The 17448-nt window shown below is 46.0% G+C and overlaps 1 protein-coding gene across 1 annotated transcript in view; it reads right to left on the bottom strand.

Annotated features, from left to right (window-relative positions):
• Positions 1-17448, bottom strand: part of MCM10 (minichromosome maintenance 10 replication initiation factor) — a 948221-nt gene that overhangs the window by 809876 nt on the left and 120897 nt on the right. The window contains exon 3 of the mRNA XM_044087964.1: positions 338-688. Within this exon, the coding sequence (XP_043943899.1) occupies positions 338-688 (351 nt within the window). The remainder of the gene's footprint in view (positions 1-337; positions 689-17448) is intronic.

Genomic DNA, 17448 nt, shown 5'->3' with positions numbered 1-17448 from the left:
TAAACATTCATTCAAGTGCTTAACTTAACCAAAGCAAGACTTCCAGGTCAGCCCCAGAAACGAGCACCTGCAGTAGGAGACCCTACTTTGCTAAAGAGGAGAAAAAAAGAAATGATACAGTGCTACACAAACCAGCTGTTACTGACAGGGGAGTCCTAACTCTTACAGACATTCAGGTATACTACAACTGCTTCTTAAATACTTGTATATCTAAGCTTTCTGCGATCCATATTGTAAAGGGTTTACTGTTTCTCAGAGGCAACTTTATCATAATGGTTCTTCTTGGAGTTAAACACCACTAAGTGTGGAGGGAAAAAATTAAATTTTACCACTGTACCTGCCAACTCCTCTTTGCTTTTTATCCCTGAAGAGGATGAAGATTCTGACACATTCCTGCTTACTCCTGTTTTCTTGGATGTGGTTTCCTCCAGTTCCAAATCTTCGCCATCTCCAAAGAGTAAACTGCCATCTTTCCTCTGCCCAGCATTTTTCTCTTCAGTTTCATCATTGTCTTCTTGCATGAACAGCTCCTCATCTTCATCATCAGCATCTGCATCAAAGAGGTCATCTAAATCATCAGATGCTCCATTTCCCATAGCTTCTTCATCAGCCTCATCAAGGAAGCATCTCCCACCAGCTGCCACATTCTCTTCCAATAGAGAGGTCAGGAGCTCCAAATCATCATCAACTGAAAAACAAGGGAGGGAACAGTTAATAATTACAGTCTTTGGTCGGTACTACTGTAAGGAGTCAGAAAAAAGCAGCAAATGTTCTCCTTCTCATGAAGTTTTTAGGTTATTCATTAACATTTCAAAGTATCAGTCAATCTCTATTATAATACTTAAACCTAACCACTTTATAAAAATATCAGAAATATTATGAATGCAGCAAGCAAATTTATTGAGAACATAAAAAGCAGTTCCTTATGTAAATAACATTAGAAAATAAATTGGTATAAAAGCACTAACTTAGTGTTAAGTAAATACTAACTAAACTGTGTTCTTGACAGAGTAGCCATTTGACAGCTAACAAGGTCACCTACAATAACCATTATGATATCAGAAGTAACGATGAATATTCAGATATAAGAATTATATCAAACTTGAAAATTTAAATAAACACTAGGCTAAAGTATAAAGCCGATGACCAAATGATCAATGCCCAAGCAGAAAGTCAATGAATACAAACAGTATAAACTGGAAAACACTCCTGAGAACTGTGGAACCAAAGGAAGCTCGCCCCCGAGATGCCACATCCAATTTGTAGTGAGAAATGAAGGTGTGCGGAGAAGACCACGTAGCCGCAGCACAAATGTCACTAATGGCAAGCTTAGAATGGAATGCTATTGAAGTAGCCATAGCTCTTGTAGAATGAGCTTTCACAGGGGTTGTAAGCTCTTTATTAGAAATGGAGTAAGCATGACTGATACAGTCCCTGATCCACTTGGCAATAGTGACCTTCGTGACGACTTTGCCCAGCTTATTGTCCGAAAAGGACACAAACAACTGATCCGTTTTCCGTGTTTGTTGCGTCCTATCTAAATAGAAACGCAATTGCCTGTGAACATCCAATGTGTGAAAGATGTATTCCGCTCTGTTTGAGTACTTTGGGAAGAAAACTGGAAGCTCTAATGACTGTTGCAGACAAAAACTGGAACAGACCTTAGGAACGAAGGATGGATTAGGCCTGAGGGATACTCTACCCTTGTGAAAAACCAGGTACGGTGGTTTGACAGATAGAGCTTGAAGCTCCGAAACCCTTCTGGCTGATGTAATCGCAACCAAAAAGGCAGTTTTCCAAGAAAGAAATTTCAAGTCACAAGTTGCTGCCGGCTCGAAGGGGGAAGAGGTCAAAGCACGTAATACCACATTGAGATCCCACGGCGGAGCAGGATGAGAAATCGGAGGTCGTAATAGCGCAGCCTCTTTCATGAAGGCTTTACACAACCTGTTGCTCATCAAAGGTGGGTCCATAGATTCATGAAAATTGGAAATAGCTGCCAATTGGACCTTGATGGTAGAGACTGCAGACCATTGATTAAATTGAGAAGCTAAAAATTTGAGGACATCCGACACCGGGACAGTTATGGGATCTAGTCCCCGGAGTTGAGCCCAAATAGCAAATCTCTTCCATTTGCTACTATACAATTTCCTAGTAGAAGACTTGTGGGCCGAGGATAAGATACGTATGACTTCCGGGTCCAAGGTATGGTTCCTGACTATAGTCGGAAGAGGAGGAGCCAAGCTGTTAACTTCAACGAGTGAAGGGACTGATGAAGTTGTCCCGACTGATGAATAAATAGGTCCGGGATCTGATCCAGGAACCATGGACTGTCCAGTGCATATTTCCAAAGATAGGGAAACCAGACTTGACGAGGCCAGTATGGGGCAACTAAAATCATCTTGCTTCCTAACTGAATCGCCTTCTGGATCACCCTGGGGAGGAGGAGAACCGGAGGAAAAGCGTATAGAAGGCCAGTGGGCCAAACATGGACTAAGGCGTCCTTGGAAATCTCCCCCGGAGCTGGGGTGAGAGAGAAGAACTGCCGGCATTTCACGTTGAGCGGGGTCGCGAAGAGGTCGCAACAAGGGGTTCCCCATCTTCTGAAGATCTGAGTTGCCACTGTATCGTTCAGAGACCACTCGTGAGGAGAGAGAATAGTCCTGCTCAGTCTGTCGGCTATAACATTGGATTTTCCAGGGATATGTGTCGCTACCAGAAAACGTTGGGTTGCCAATGCCCATTCCCATACTCTCATGGCCTCTCTGCAAAGGGGATAAGATCTGGTCCCTCCCTGTTTGTTCAGGTACTAGACTACTGACATGTTGTCGGACTGAATGGCAATTACGCCCTGAGGGAGGCAATCGTGTAGCGCTTGTAGAGATAAAAGCACCGCCCTCATTTCTAGAATGTTGATGTGAAGGAGACTCTCTTCAGGATGCCAATTGCCTTGGACTGACCTGCCCAGGTAATGCCCCCCCCCACCCCGTCTGGGAGGCGTCCGTCGTCAATGTGGCCACAGGGGGTGGCGGAACGAAGGGTCGTCCCTGATCCAGACTGGAGGACACAAGCCACCAACGGAGGTCCTGCTTGCAGGCCTCCGTGATCCAAACGAGGTGACTGAGAGGGAGATCCTGATAAGACCACTGGGCTGACAGGAGCCACTGGAGAATCCTCATATGTAATCTTGCCAAGGGAACTAGGAGAACGGTGGCCGACATGGAGCCTAATAGTTGTAGGACCATCCTGGCCGGGGCTCTGCGTTTGAGAAGTAAGGCTCGGACTTGAGCCTGTAGAGTCTCTATCCTTTCTGTAGGAAGATAGACCCGCATCCGCTTTGAATCTATCTCTACCCCGATAAACCGAATGCGCTGAGACGGCAGCAACACAGACTTTGACCAATTGAAGGTGATTCCGAGAGAGGTGCCTAGTGATATAGTGGCTGCTAGGTTCTGTAATAGTAGAAGCCTGGAGGTGGCAGTTAGGAGCCAGTCTTCCAGATACGGAAACACCTGGAATCCTAGACTCCTCGGGTGAGCAGTCACAACTGCCAAACATTTGGTGAACACCCTGGGGGCTGTGGTGAGACCAAAGGGCAGTGCACAGAATTGGAAGTGACCGTCTCCCAGGCTGAAGCGCAAATGTCTCCTGGACGCCTGATCTATCAGAATGTGATAATAGGCGTCCTTGAGATCTATGGAGCACATCCAAACACCTTTCTCCAGTAGCGGAAGAATGGATTGTAAGGTGACCATTCGGAACTTGGACTTCTTGACTGATCGATTTAGGTTGCTGAGATCCAAAATGGGCCTCAAGTCCCCGGTCTTTTTTGGCACCAAAAAGAATTTTGAGTAAGTCCCTAATCCGGTCTGGTCTGCGGGGACAGGTTGGATGACTCCTTTTTGAAGCAGCTTTGAGATTTCGACGGCTGCCATATCCCGTTGACTGGGTGGCGGGTTCGGGATTTTCCTGGATGATGGGGGGGGGGGGGACGAGAAAAGGGAATAACGTAACCTCCGGCGATGATTCGGAGCACCCATCGGTCCTGAGTGATACTCTCCCAGGCCTTTAGGTGCCTCAAAAAACGACCCCTGACTGGCTCCGGAGCTGCGCAGTCAGGCCATCCTTCAGGGATGCTGGAAGGTTGAAGAGCCACGAAAGGACTCGCGGCCTCCAGTGTTGCGGGGGCCTCTGCCGCCTCTGGGACGGCGTCTTCCTGAAAAATTTCCCCCTTCTCTGCCTCTAGAAGGGGGATCATCCTGCTGCGAGGGGTAAGTCTTCTGAGATTTACAGAACCACATTTTCCCTCCTCTTTTAGCCTTGAGATAAGGCCGAAAGGGAGTGGAAAACCGTGCCCCTACGGCAGTCAAAGTCTTACCCTCTTGCTCACAGCGGGTCAAGGTGTCCTTTACCTTGGGTCCAAACAAGGAGGACCCATCAAAGGGAGCGTCGGCAAAGGAAGACTTGAAGGCTTCCGCAAAATGACACAGGCGGAGCCAGGCTTGCCTCCGTAGAGCACTGCCCGTACCCGCCGCTCTACTCGCCCCCTCGGCTGCATACGAAATGAGCCTCATGGACGAGTTCGATATCGACGATAGAGTAGCCAACTGAGAGCTAACCGTCTGGACTAACTGCTCAGGTAGGTTACCAGACAGGGTATCCGAGAGTTCCTTGATCAGATCCCTCTGAAGTCTAGTGAAGTGCATTAGGTAATTCAGAGACCTTAAAGTAAAGGCCGCTGAAGTAAGGGTGCGCTTCCCGTACCGGTCCATGCTCCTAGACTCCTTATTAGGAGGATGGACGGACGTCGAAGCCTCTGCCACATCTTGCTGGGTAGCAGATGCCACCACCAGAGCATCTACAGCCACACCTTTGGCGAGAAATTCCTTTTCCGGGGGTGCTGACAAAAATTTGTTAGGGCGAGCAGGCACCGGTTCCACAGAATCTGGGTGTTCCCATGCCCTTCGAGAGATCAAATCTAGGAGCTCATCGAAGGGCGGAGACACCCAGGAGGCGGAGGGTTGAGCCCCGAAGGCCTTGAGGAACACCGACTCGTCAGCAGAAGGGGGTTTGGACTGCCAGCAGCCTCGTTGTTTGAGGACTTCCAAGATGTCCGCAAAGGAGACATCATCCGAGGATGACTTGGGGGACCCTTCCGCATCATCAAGATCGGTGTCTGAGGTGAGAGACTCGTCAGGGGAGTCGACGTGCTTCCTCTTGCACTGCCTTTTCCTAGGGGGTTCCTCCGAAGACTCTTCAGAGGGACCCCCTGGAAAGGGGGAATCTCCAATGGGAGTAAACTCAGGCCCCAGGGCTCCGCTGTCTTGAGACAGGGGGACTACAAAGGAACCAGTCTCCGTGCCTAGGGTAGGTGCTGGTGAGACGGTGGAGGTAGCCAAGGAAGATTTGGCCAAAGCGCTCCTCATGGCTCTAAAGGCCGGACCCCCAGAGTCCTGGGAAGGTCCGACCCCCAAATCCACAACAGCAGATGGCACTCCCGCAGCCGACGCACCGAGAGAGAGGCTCGGAACCGAAAACATCGGTCCCGAAGCCTCACCCCCGGGGCCGACCGAGGAGGTCCGTGTACCGAACTCCGACCCGAAGGCCGGGGTAGGAGTAAAGGTCGGAGCCGACCCGGAAACCTCCAACGGCTCCACCAGCACCGGCTCCAACGGTGCCGAGGCTGTTGGAGGAGGAACTAAAGCTACAGGGTGGATAATCGGCTCCGGAGCCGATTGGGCTGGAGCCGAAACTAACTTTTGGAAGACTGGCGACTGAAACAGCCTTTGGAGCACCCTGTCAATGTCCGAATCCGACATCTTGGAAGACCGGGAGGAGATAGAACGGGTCCGAGAAGACTTCTCCACCGGCTCCGAAGGACTGGGGGACCGGCTCCGAATTGTCTCGATCAATATCGGTGCCGAGGGAGATTCCATTGCAATTTCCCTCTGTGCCGAAGAGGGCTTCGGCGCCGAGGGGGAAGAGTCTGAGCGGACAACTCCCATCGGCTCCAAAATCAGTGGAGCCGATGAAGGTGACCCGCCTCTCGAAGCTCCAGCCATCGGCTCCGAAGCCAGAGGAGTCGAGGCTGGAGGCATCGAGGCAGATCGTTCCGCCCTCGGCTCCGAAGTCCGTGGAGCCGATGGAGAAGCCTGCCGAGATTACTTGGTGGTCGGTTCCGACGGACTGGTCGGATTGCGGGAGAAGAAGAGGAAGATAAGGCCTCTTCAAAAGTAGGTTTGATAAGCCCTTTTAGAATCAATTTGTTTTTCCTCTCTTGGAGGACTCGAGAGGAAAAAGCGTGACACACGCTACAAGACTCCTGAGGGTGTTTGGGGCCTAAACAGTACACGCATAGGGAGTGATCGTCCGTTATGGACATCTTGTAATTGCATCTGGTACATTTTTTAAACCCTGAGGGTCTGTGCTCTTTAGACATAATTGCCAACAGTTAGTAGTCACAGGAAAAAAAAATATATAGCAATGTATCTAACCCAGTACAATGGGTTTGGAAATATTTCTCTTTACAGTTAAACAAGAGAAAGCCAACAAATAAATCACACAACAGGAGGGCCAAGAACCCTCTAACTAAAAACGGGTACTTGACCACCTCACAAAACTCACACAAGAAGGCTCACTCACGCGCGAGGGGAAGGCCCCTCTAACTTAAACGGAAACCTTACCCTGAAAGACAAATTTACCACAAAAATAAATCAGTAAAACTCAATGATACACAACGATAGCCGTTAAAACAGCTTTTGGGTTAAATTTAAGAAAATTCCTGACAGAAAATTCTTAGAAAGAAAGCACCTAGCTCAGCCAAGTTCGAGACCACGTCTTTGCTTGTAAAGCGGCAAACGAGATCTGGGGAAGTAGTGGTGGTGCATCCTGGGATATAGAATAGTTCAGCCAATAAGAGACTTCGCTCTATAGTATAGCGTGCAGAGTCAGAGCTGAGGATCGGCTCTGAACCCATCAGTTCAGAATGTAGGCGAGATAGGATCACATAACATCTCTTTTTTTCTGAGTCTCTTTTCCCCTGCATGCTTGCTGAGTAGCAGCGCCCTCCTAAAGGTCTTAAGCCCATTCATTTTGGTATGCAGGATTTCAATTTGCTTCAATTAACAGCTTACCAGACAGATCCATAACTCAGGCAGCAATGATGGAGTTTACACACCTGCCTTTTTCCTATCTTCTGACTTGCCTCTCAGGGAAGTGTGTCTTTGCATCAACAGCCTAAGGGTCTAATCTCCTCTTACCAAGACTGGGGCTATCTGCATTTCAGAATTGACCTTGAATGCCCAAGGTCAATGGCCTACATAACACTCCCTCCCCCATTAACAGCCCCCAAATCCTTCTGGACAAAGTTTATGGGTGAGTTTACAATTAACCCTAGCACTGCTCTTGGCAGCTAATGTAATCACTAATCATTGTGAGGGACTTCTATGCACTCTCGGTGCATGCATGATCCAACACATATGAGCTAGATCTACCATCACTCAGCTAGTAACACTAAACACGTCACCAGTTGTATGCTGCTTTTTGGTGCCATGGAAGCTACCCCTTGCAAGGTAGCAAGTGCAGCTGACTGGAAACACCATTCCATCTGCTCCAGATTGGTAAGCTGGAATCAGCAAAAAAAAAAATCTCATTCTCCTCTCCCATTCTCCTCCAGCACCAAAGCAGATGCTTCCAGATGGATTATGTCTGGGTCATAGTCAGGGTTTTATTCCTCTCAATCATGCAGCCAGGCTAGTTTGATAAACTTTAATATGTAGTTTACATAAAGTGCAGGTGTGTACACTTACCATAAATGTAGATGTTCGAGTGTATTCACTGTTGCAGTCATTACATTTAGGTTATCTGCTTGCAGGTAGCCCTCAGCCGGCCTGATTATCAAAGTCTTGGGTCCTGCATTGGTTGCTGTCTTTTCTTCCATGACGTCAGGTAGTCAGGGGTATAAAGCATGCAGCCGATGCCATAACATCAGTTTTTCTTGCCCCAGATGTCAGGTGCCCCTATAACGGGAAGCAATTATATACAAGATTACACCTCCAACTATAAGCAAATACACCAGAAAGCTTAAATACAGTAAACAAGAAGAGAGGTATAGCCAATAGAAGTCAGGGGGATGGAGGGAGGGTAACCAGGACTGCAACAGTGAAAACACTCGAACATCTACATTTATGGTAAGTGTACACAACTTTACTATGTTCTTCGTGTTTCACTGTTGCAGTCATTACACTTGGGTAGATTCCCAACGCTAAGGAAGGGAGGAGGCAATTAAAGAGCATTAGGACCAGCTATTAGGCCCTGCAAGACAGCAGTGGCAAAACCAGCTCTGGATTTAGAGAAAATAGGCAAGTGGTAAGGCTTGGTGAAGGGTATGAACAGAACTCCAGGTAGCAGCTTCTAGGATGTCCCTGGTAGGAACACCTCTGAGAAAGGCTGTTGAAGTAGATGCAGCCCTGGTGGAATGTGATCTTATCCCCTGTGGGGTAGGTTTTTCATGGTGCTTATAGCAGAAATGAATGCAATGGCCTATCCATTTAGAAATGGTTTGCTTTGAAATGGCCTTCCCCTCTGCCCCTGCAGCAAAGGCAACTAGCAGCTGTTCAGTTTTCCTGAGAGGCTTAGTCCTTTCCAAATAAAATCTAAGTTGTCTGTGCACGTCCAAAGAGTGCAGTATTCGTTCTCCTTTGTTCTGTGGATTAGAAAAGAAGGTTGGCAAATGAATCGACTGATTAAGGGCCACATTGGATACCACCTTGGGCATAAAGGAAGGACTGGTCCTGAGGGACACCCTGTCTGCATGGAAGATGATGAAGGGTTCCACTGCCATGAAGGCCTGTAATTCAGACACTCTTCTAGTTGAAGTGATGACTAGAAGGGAGGCTGTTTTCCAAGAAAGGAATTTCAACTCTGCAGTTGCAGCTGGCTCAAAAGGAGGTAGAGTGAGCTTTTCCAATACAAAGTTAGGGTCCCAGGCTGGAGTTGGGGCTCTCCTGGGTGGTCTTAAATTTTTGGCCCCTCTGAGGAATTGCTTCAGCAGGGGGTGAGAGAAGAGGAGTGGTTCATTATTATAATGTGCTGAAATGGCAGAGGCATGAATGTTAACAGAAGAAAAGGAAAGGCCCTTGTGAAGCAGCTCTGTTAAGTATTGAAGAATGTGTGGTAAACTGGGCACTGCTGTGCCCATCCCCTGAGTCTGGCTCCCGGAACAGAATCTTTTCCACTTTTCAGCATAGGATTTTCTAGTACTAGGCCTCCTTGCCTCCAGAATGACATCCAGCACTTGCTTACTGAGGGATGGTAATGGAGAGCTCAGGTAAGTAACCAGGCTGCAAGGTTCAGGGTTTGAAGTTGGGAGTGCAGAATCTGGCCCTCCTGCTGGGACAGCAAGGAAGGGGTCTGAGGGAGGTGCCATGGTTCCAGCAGTGACACACTGCGCAAAAGGGGGTACCAGTGCTGGCGAGGCCAGTCTGGTGCAATGAGTATTGTCCTTGGTTTGTCCTGTTTGATCTTTAGTAGAACTTTGGAGAGTAGAGGCAGAGGGGGAAAGGCATAAACTAGAGGTTTTCCCAGGTGAAGGACAGGGCATCCACTTTCCAAGCTTGTATGTGGGGAGTCCTTGTGCAGAATTTGTCCAATTGGTAGTTCTGAGGGGAGGCAAACAGGTCTATCTCTGGACTCCCCCATTTGTTTGTCAACATGCTGAATATCTTTGGTTCCAGTTTCCACTCATGTGGATTCATGAGATTTCTGCTTAGGTTGTCTGCCAGTGAATTTAGCTTGCCTGGCAGAAATTGAGCTTGTATGTCACTTGGCAGCTCAAGGCTATGTTCCACAAAGCCATGGCTAGTCTGCAGAGAGGGTGAGTGGGTTCCCCCCTGCTTGTTTATGTACCATATAACAGTGGTGTTGTCTGTCTTTACCAATAATTGTCCTAGAAGAATGTGGTCCTTGAAGGCTGTCCGAAAATTCTGTACAGCTAACATTTCTTTTTGATTGATATGCAGGTGCATTTGACTTGGGTTCCATTTGTCTTGACTGCACTGCCCTGCCAAGTGAGCCTCCCATGCATAGTCTGATGCGTCTGTTGTTAGGGTTTGGGCGGCAGGGGGTAGAGTGAATGGCAGTCTCTTGTTGTGGTAGCAGGCCTCTGCCCACCAAAGGAACTCTGTCTTTATACAAGGATTAATAAGAATCATTGATTCCAGGTCCTGAGAATGTGGACACCATAGGCTTTTTAGATACCATTGTAATTTCCTCATATGCAGTCTTGCATATGGAATTAGTAGGATGCAAGAGGACATAAACCCCAGAGCTTGCAATATTTTCCTTGCAGTTAGCTGGGTCTTTGTGACGAGTAGTTTGAAGTAGGCTGTCAAATAAACTTGTTTCTCTGGCGTAAGGTAGGCCATCTGGGAAGTTGTGTTCAAGCTTGCTCCCAGGAATATAATTTGTTGGCAGGGTACTAGATGAAATTTCTTTCTGTTTATAGTGTACCCCAGTGAGGTTAGCAGTTTCTTTAAAAATGCCAGATGATTTAATAATATATCCTAGCTTTCTGCCTGAATTAGACAATCATCCAGGTATGGATAAATTTGAATATTTCTTTGCCTGCAGAATGCAATGACTGGAGCTAGACATTTTGTGAATACCCTGGGCACAGTAGATAAGCCAAAGGGCAGTGCAGAGAACTGACAGTGCATGTAACCTTCTCTGAAGCATAGGTATTTTCTGCAAGATTCCCTTATTGGGATGTGCAGGTAAGCTTCCTTCAAGTTCAATGTTGCCAACCAGGCATTTTTGCCTAGCATGGGAAGCAGCTGATGAGTTAGCATTTTGAATTTTGGGATTACCAAAAAGATGTTGAGGATAGATAGGTCCAGGATAGGCTGCCAAGAGTTGTCTTTTCTGGGTACCAGGAAAAGTCTGGAGTAAAAACCTTGTCCCCATTCTTCTGCTGGGACAGGTTGAATAGCTGTGATAATTAGATGAGAGAGAACCTGTTGTTGAGCCTCTGCCCACTGACTTGGGGGTAGGTCTAGCCAACCTTTTAAGGTTGGTATGGTGTGGAAGTGGAATCTGTATCCTTGGGAAACTATATTTAAAACCCATTTGTCTTGGGTAATGAGTTCCCATTTTTTTGCATGCAGGGCGATCTTTCCCCCTAAGGGAGCAGTCAGTTGAGCAGGGCTTGGAAGGTTTAAGGTTACGTCATTGTGACAGTTTACCATAGGGGGTGTCTTACTACTACTAGCTTTGGAAGTGGGAGCCCCCCACTGCTTAGACCTGTGAGTACCTTGAGACTGTAGCCTAGATGGTCTGCTGTTCCTGGGTTTGGACTGAGAAGGCCTGGAAGAGACACGAAAGGACCATTTCTTAGAAGACCAATGCCTACTAAATCTAGGAGGCTGTACTTGCAGGAAATCTTTAACAGTTTACATAGATTTAACTTTTTCCTCCATTTTTTTTAAGTACTACTTCTGCTTTGTTGCCAAACAGGCTGTCTTGGTTTAAGTGAGCATTCACTAATTTAGCTTTAACATGATCTGGCAGGGTTTGCTCCTTAAGCTAGGCATGCCTTCTAAGATCAGACCCAGTGACTGCAACCCTACAAGATGCCTCTAATGAGTCAAAACCACATTGCAAAGTATGTTTACCAACTTGTTCAGCAGAAAGTATTAAATCCTGTAATTCTTTATTTTCAGCACAGTCAGGAATCAATATCAATTTCTATTTAAGTAATCCAATAATATGCTGCTGATACTTTAACATATGAAACTGGCAGTTTAGGGCCCTAATGGCCAAAGTAGTACCTTCTTACCCCATCTGTCCAGGACCCTGGAATCTCTATCAGAGGCAGTAGCAGCCTTAATGCCTTTGGGTCCGTATGAAATGGTCTCTGGGTCCACAGTAGGAGTCTTAAAGAGGAACTTGTGAGAGTCAGGTACTCTGTAATACCTGTCAGGTTTCCTGGGAGACGGAGGTAGGGTGTCTGGGGCCAGGCTAGATTCCAAGAAGGCATCATCTACAATGTCCAGTACAGGAGGGATAGCTAAAGGCCTGTGTTGAGGTAGGAGTAAGAATTCCCTAAGCCTCTTTTTGGAGTCAGAGTAATCCTGGCTTTCCCAGCGAAAATGCTCCCTAACAGTGTGCAAAGTTTCACCAAAAGAGAAATCTTCTGGAGGGGAAGCAGAGGGAATGGAGTCCTCTACATCAGAATCCCCATAGGTAGATAAAGGCAAATCCTGGTCATCAGAAGAAACAGAAATTTCAGAATCCTGATCAGAAGAATCAGAAGGAAAATCAGTTCTAGGTCTCTTAGAGGGAGAAGGTTGGCTTCCCCTAATTAGAGTAATAAGGACTTCAGCCATTCTTATCATTTGTTTTTTAGGCAAATGGGCCTGACCATGCGGTTTGGAAGTCGGTTTTCTAGGTGTGGATCGAGTTTTAGCCCTTGAAGAAGAAGATGGCATTGGTTTGATATGCAAGTCAGTAGGCCTGAATACACCCTCAGAAGCCGGTGCCTGCACAGTGGCTCCGGACCCATCCAAGGTAGAGACATCCGCAGGTTCCATAGTCGAAGAAGCATATTCCGGCATACCGGACTCCGAATGGGTCTCAGTAGAGGCCTGCGAATCCTATGTAGCGGGTATCAGGGGCTGCAAAAATGCCGCACTGAGTACTGGCGAATTGGCGACTAGCTTAACGGAAGTGTCGGCAGCTTTGGACCTATGCGGTCTGTATTTAACTTTAAGTTTTTTCGTAAAGTCGGTAGTCGGATGACTTACCGAGGCCATTTCTGGATAATTAAACAGAGTACCAAAATAGTTAGATGCGAAAATGAACCGACAATGAATAGTTTGAGGATTGAATAAGGCACAAAACCGACAGCAAGGGACGTCGTGGTCTGGGCCTAAGCAAGGAATGCAGTACGAATAAAAATCTTTATGAGGTATTTGCTTTCCACAAGTAATACAACTGTTAACTTTTACTGACATCGGTTTAGAGGAAGAAAAAGGATCCCCAATGGGGTACTTAGCTTTTTTGAAGACTTCGGTTCTGAAACTCGAAAATGAAAATTTCAGGAGTCGGCCGACCAGCACTTGCGAACTGTTTCTGCCTTGGGCACCGCACGGCAAGAAAGACTGATGCAATAGCATCGGCTGCATGCTTTATTCCAATGACTACCTGACAACATGGAAGAAGAGACAGCAACCGAAGCAGGACCCAATACTTCGATAATCAGGCCGGCTGAAGGCTAACTGCAAGCAGATAACCCAAATGTAATGACTGCAACAGTGAAACACGAAGAACATCCATAACACCATGTATACAACCAGCAGAGGAAGCAGATGACTCAAAGTGGTAGTTGGTGGGGGGAGGGTTTTCCCAGCATAAAACTAAAATCCCAAGTTACAGTAATCACATTTTTTAGGTATACTCAGATGCCAAACTCCTTTTAGGAATTGTTTCACTGGTAAATGTAAGAAAAAGAGGGTGCTCTAACTGCAGATATGCTTGTAGTAGTGAAAGTGTGCCTCAACAGAGGCAAAGCATAATCCAGACTTGGCCAGCTGAAGACAAGGGGCACCTTGTCCATGTACATGGATCACGTCCTCCTTTTTGGCACCAGTTGGAGAACCTTATCAATTTTGCTAAATATGATTTCCTAGTGCTGGGTCTTCTGGTTTCTTTTATAAATTTCTCCAAGTCTTTTGGGTTTCTAATACCATGACAGGAATGTATCCCACTCCTAAGTCAAAGTATGATTAAAGTTCATGAAATTTGTATTGTTTCAATCTTTGATGTTAGCCAGAAGTGTTCTTTTCAGCACCCACAATGTATCCAGTAATGACTCCTTCTGCAATTCATACGGAGTTTCATGTATCAGTGGCATATCTAAATATAATTGTAAAGTCTTTTTTATAAGACCCATTGCTCCTACTGCTATTGGAACTATCTGGATATCCTTCTTCCATATTGGCCTCATTTCTGCCTGCAAATCCTGGTATTTTATGACTTTGTGTCTCTCTGTGCATAAGATACTGTAGTCATTGGGTGTAGCAATTTCAATGATCAATGCTACTTTTATCTTCTTTTCGTGGACTACTATATCTGGTTTTCTCCCATCTGTTTTTTGAACTGTTGGTAATGGGTGATGCCATGAGATATAAACCTCATAATTTTCTGTAATGCTTTGTGGTTCATGTTTCCAATGTTTTTCAGCTACTTCAAAATTGTAATGTTTGCACAATCCCCAATGCAACAGTTGTGGCACATTATTATGCTTTTCAGTGTACAGTCCTTCTGCCATTAGTGTATCACAACCAGCAACAAGATGTGCGACTGTTTCCAATTTTTCCAATTCTGTTTTACAAAGCCTACATTTGTCTGTTTCTCTCACATATTCAATGAATTTGTAAAGCAACGTGGACAAAGTCCACTATCTTGGGGTTTTCTGGCCTCCCTTAAGATGTGAAACATGTCCCCAGAAAACGTGCCTGGAAGGCATGAGAGCTAAATCATCCACTGTCAGCCTTACAGTCCACATGTTTAGGTAGGTAAATGATAACCCCCTTAACTTGGTTTAGAGGTCAACATGCTGGGGACAGCATGAAAGGTTCCTCCCTTGCCAGACACAGCAGGAAGAAGAACCAGTGTTGCCCTGGCTAAAGCTGTGTAGTAAGGATCATTTGTGGCCTCTCCCCCCAAATCCTCTGTAGAACCCTGGAAACTAGGGAAACAGGATGGAATGCAAGCAGACCCACCCATGGGATGAAGAAGACATCTACTGCCCAGGCCTCCCTTATCAGTACTCTAGTGCAATATTTACTCAATTGTCTGTTTTCTAGAGAAGCATAAAAGTTCTATTTTTGGCACACCACACCAACAGACTAGATGTAGAATCACTTCTCTCTTTATCATCCATTCACTGAGGTCCATTTCAGACCTGCTTAAGCTGTCTGCCAGACTGTTGCTCAGTGTGGGGATAGACTGGGCTTTGGAAGTCATCCTCACTTCCTGTGCCAGTTCTCATACCTACATTGCTAGTCTGCAACAGAGAAAGGGGCGGGACCCCACTGCTTGTTTAAGTAACACATCACTGCAATGTTAGCAAGTTTGATCAGCAGGGGTTCCTGTTGACAGATAAGCTTGAATGCCATTAAAGCTAGAATAACTGCAACTGTCTACTTGATGTCTATATGTGTTGTTCTAAAACTCTTGTCACAAGTCCCCTGCACTTTCAGGTCTCCAACTTGGGCTTAGCAAGTAAACTCTGAGTAGTCCATTGTGAGGGTCTGCAACCTGGCTCCACCTTAAAGTGCCCCCCCCTTATTTCAGGGATTTCTAATCAATCCACCAAGCCAGTTTTTTTTACTGATGCAAAGCAGGACAAGGATGCTGGAATGGTGGGAAAGTGCATGCTGGTACCACCTACTCTTGAGATATTACTGCAGCCTTCACAAATGTAACTTTGTCAGGGGGACCATGAAATTGTAGTAGACTGTGTACCTCAACACTCTGAGAATTATTTGGCAATAATCCTACTGCACCTGGCAATCTTTGACAAGTACACCATTAGGGAACAAGGTTTTGCCTGGAGCTTGGAAAGCCTTTTGACTCTCTGAATCCAGGAGGGCATCAATGAAGGAGACTTTCCTTATAGGCTGTAAATAAAAAGTTATGTACTCACCATAATGGTGCACTTGTGTTGTCTATTTACATTCTTTCTCAACTAATGGGTTTCGGATCTAACCTCGGGCACTTTTCAGGCTTAGGATCAATACCTCACTCTCTATCCTATCTATAATCCCTTCCAAACCCTACATGTCCCAGGGGTTCCACCTTTGCCCCTCATTGATAGAGGCAAAAGGCAAGTACATAATTTTTGTATCTGATGCCACTGTTTGTCCATTTCTAACTTAATGGGACAGAGACCCCAGCTACTTGAAGCTTCCAGAGAACAGGCAGAACCAACTGCTGTCCTGTCTCTGGAAAAAAATCCAACTTGCAATGAGTAATAAATGTATGGGCACTGGCCCAAGTGGCAGCAGTACAAATACCATCTATTGACGTTCTGGACAAGAACGCAGAAGAGGTGGAAACAAATCTTGTTGAATGTGCCCTTGGGAACTTTTGAAAAACCAACCCTTTATCCTTACAAATGTGAGAAATGCAAATTATTGAGGCATCTGGCTAAAGTTAATTTTTACACAGATTTAAGCAATTTTGCCTCGAATAGGAGACAAACAATTGGTCAAATTTCCAGAGGGATTTCATCCTGTGAAGACAGAATGCAAGGTGTCTATGTACATCCAACAAATGAAATATGTATTCCTCCTTATTTGTGAATTTAGGAAAGAAAATTGGCAAGATGATTGATTGAGTACTGTTTCTGATGCTACTTTTAGTAAAAAAAAAAAGAGGGACTGGTGCATTAAAAAACTCTGCCTTGGTGAAAAATCGGGTATGGTGGTTGACAAGAACATGCCTGGAGTTTGGATACTAGTCCTGCTGAAGTAATGGAAACTAGAAATATGGTTTTCCCAAGATAAAAATTTTAGATCCACTTTAGCTGCCGTTTCAACGGGGGATTTTGTCAAGGCCTGCAAAAGTAAGATTCCAAGGGGGAGTGGGATCCTTAACAGAAGGTCTGAGAGGAAAGGTACCCTTAAGGACTTCTCTACATAATTTGAGAGAGGCCAAGGAAGAATGATTTTTGCCACTATGGAATTTGGAGACAGCAGCCAGCTGTACCTTGACTATAGAATAACTGTGAAAAAGTGAGGCAAGTAAGACTAGAACCAGTGGAGTAGGGACTGAGAAACTACCAGACGTCTCTCATGGACCCAAATAAAGAACCTTTTCCGTTTGTTCTTGTATATCATCCTAGTTTAAGATAAGATGGACTTGTAAAGTTCCTTAGTCAAGTCCCTTCGAAACCTCGCAATGTGTGCCAAATAATTCAGCGACTGTAAGGCAAAAGTCACCGAACCAAAGACTTGCTTCCTGTATTTGTCCAAAGCCCTAGACTGTCTGTTAGGGGGGTGGACTTTAGAACTCTCCTCTGTGAGTTTCTTTTTAGTGGCCGCTAACAACACAACAGCATCAATAGGGGGCCCTTGCATCAGAGGGTCCAGTCCTTTAGTGCTACTAGATATTTGTCTGGCTCCTTGGTGATGGGTTCTGCCACATTTGGATCCTTCCATGCCCAGCAAGAGACAAGACCTACTCTCTCATCCACTTGGGGAACCATCCAGAAAGTAGATGAGCCAGTGCCAAAAGCCTTGAGGATCACGGACTCCTACTGGGAATGAGCTTCAGAGGACCAACTAACTTTCTGGTTCAGGAGCTCAAGAATCTATCCGAATGAAATGTCCTCATGAGTTGATCAGGAGGACCCCTCTCTTTTATCAAAGTGCAAGTCTTCTGTTA

The sequence above is a fragment of the Protopterus annectens genome, chromosome 11.part0 (genome assembly GCF_019279795.1).
Source record: "Protopterus annectens isolate FY-2018-M chromosome 11.part0, PAN1.0, whole genome shotgun sequence".
Lineage (NCBI taxonomy): Eukaryota > Metazoa > Chordata > Ceratodontiformes > Protopteridae > Protopterus > Protopterus annectens.
The sequence above is the reverse complement of the archived record's forward strand: the minus strand, read 5'-3'. Positions and strand labels throughout refer to the sequence as shown.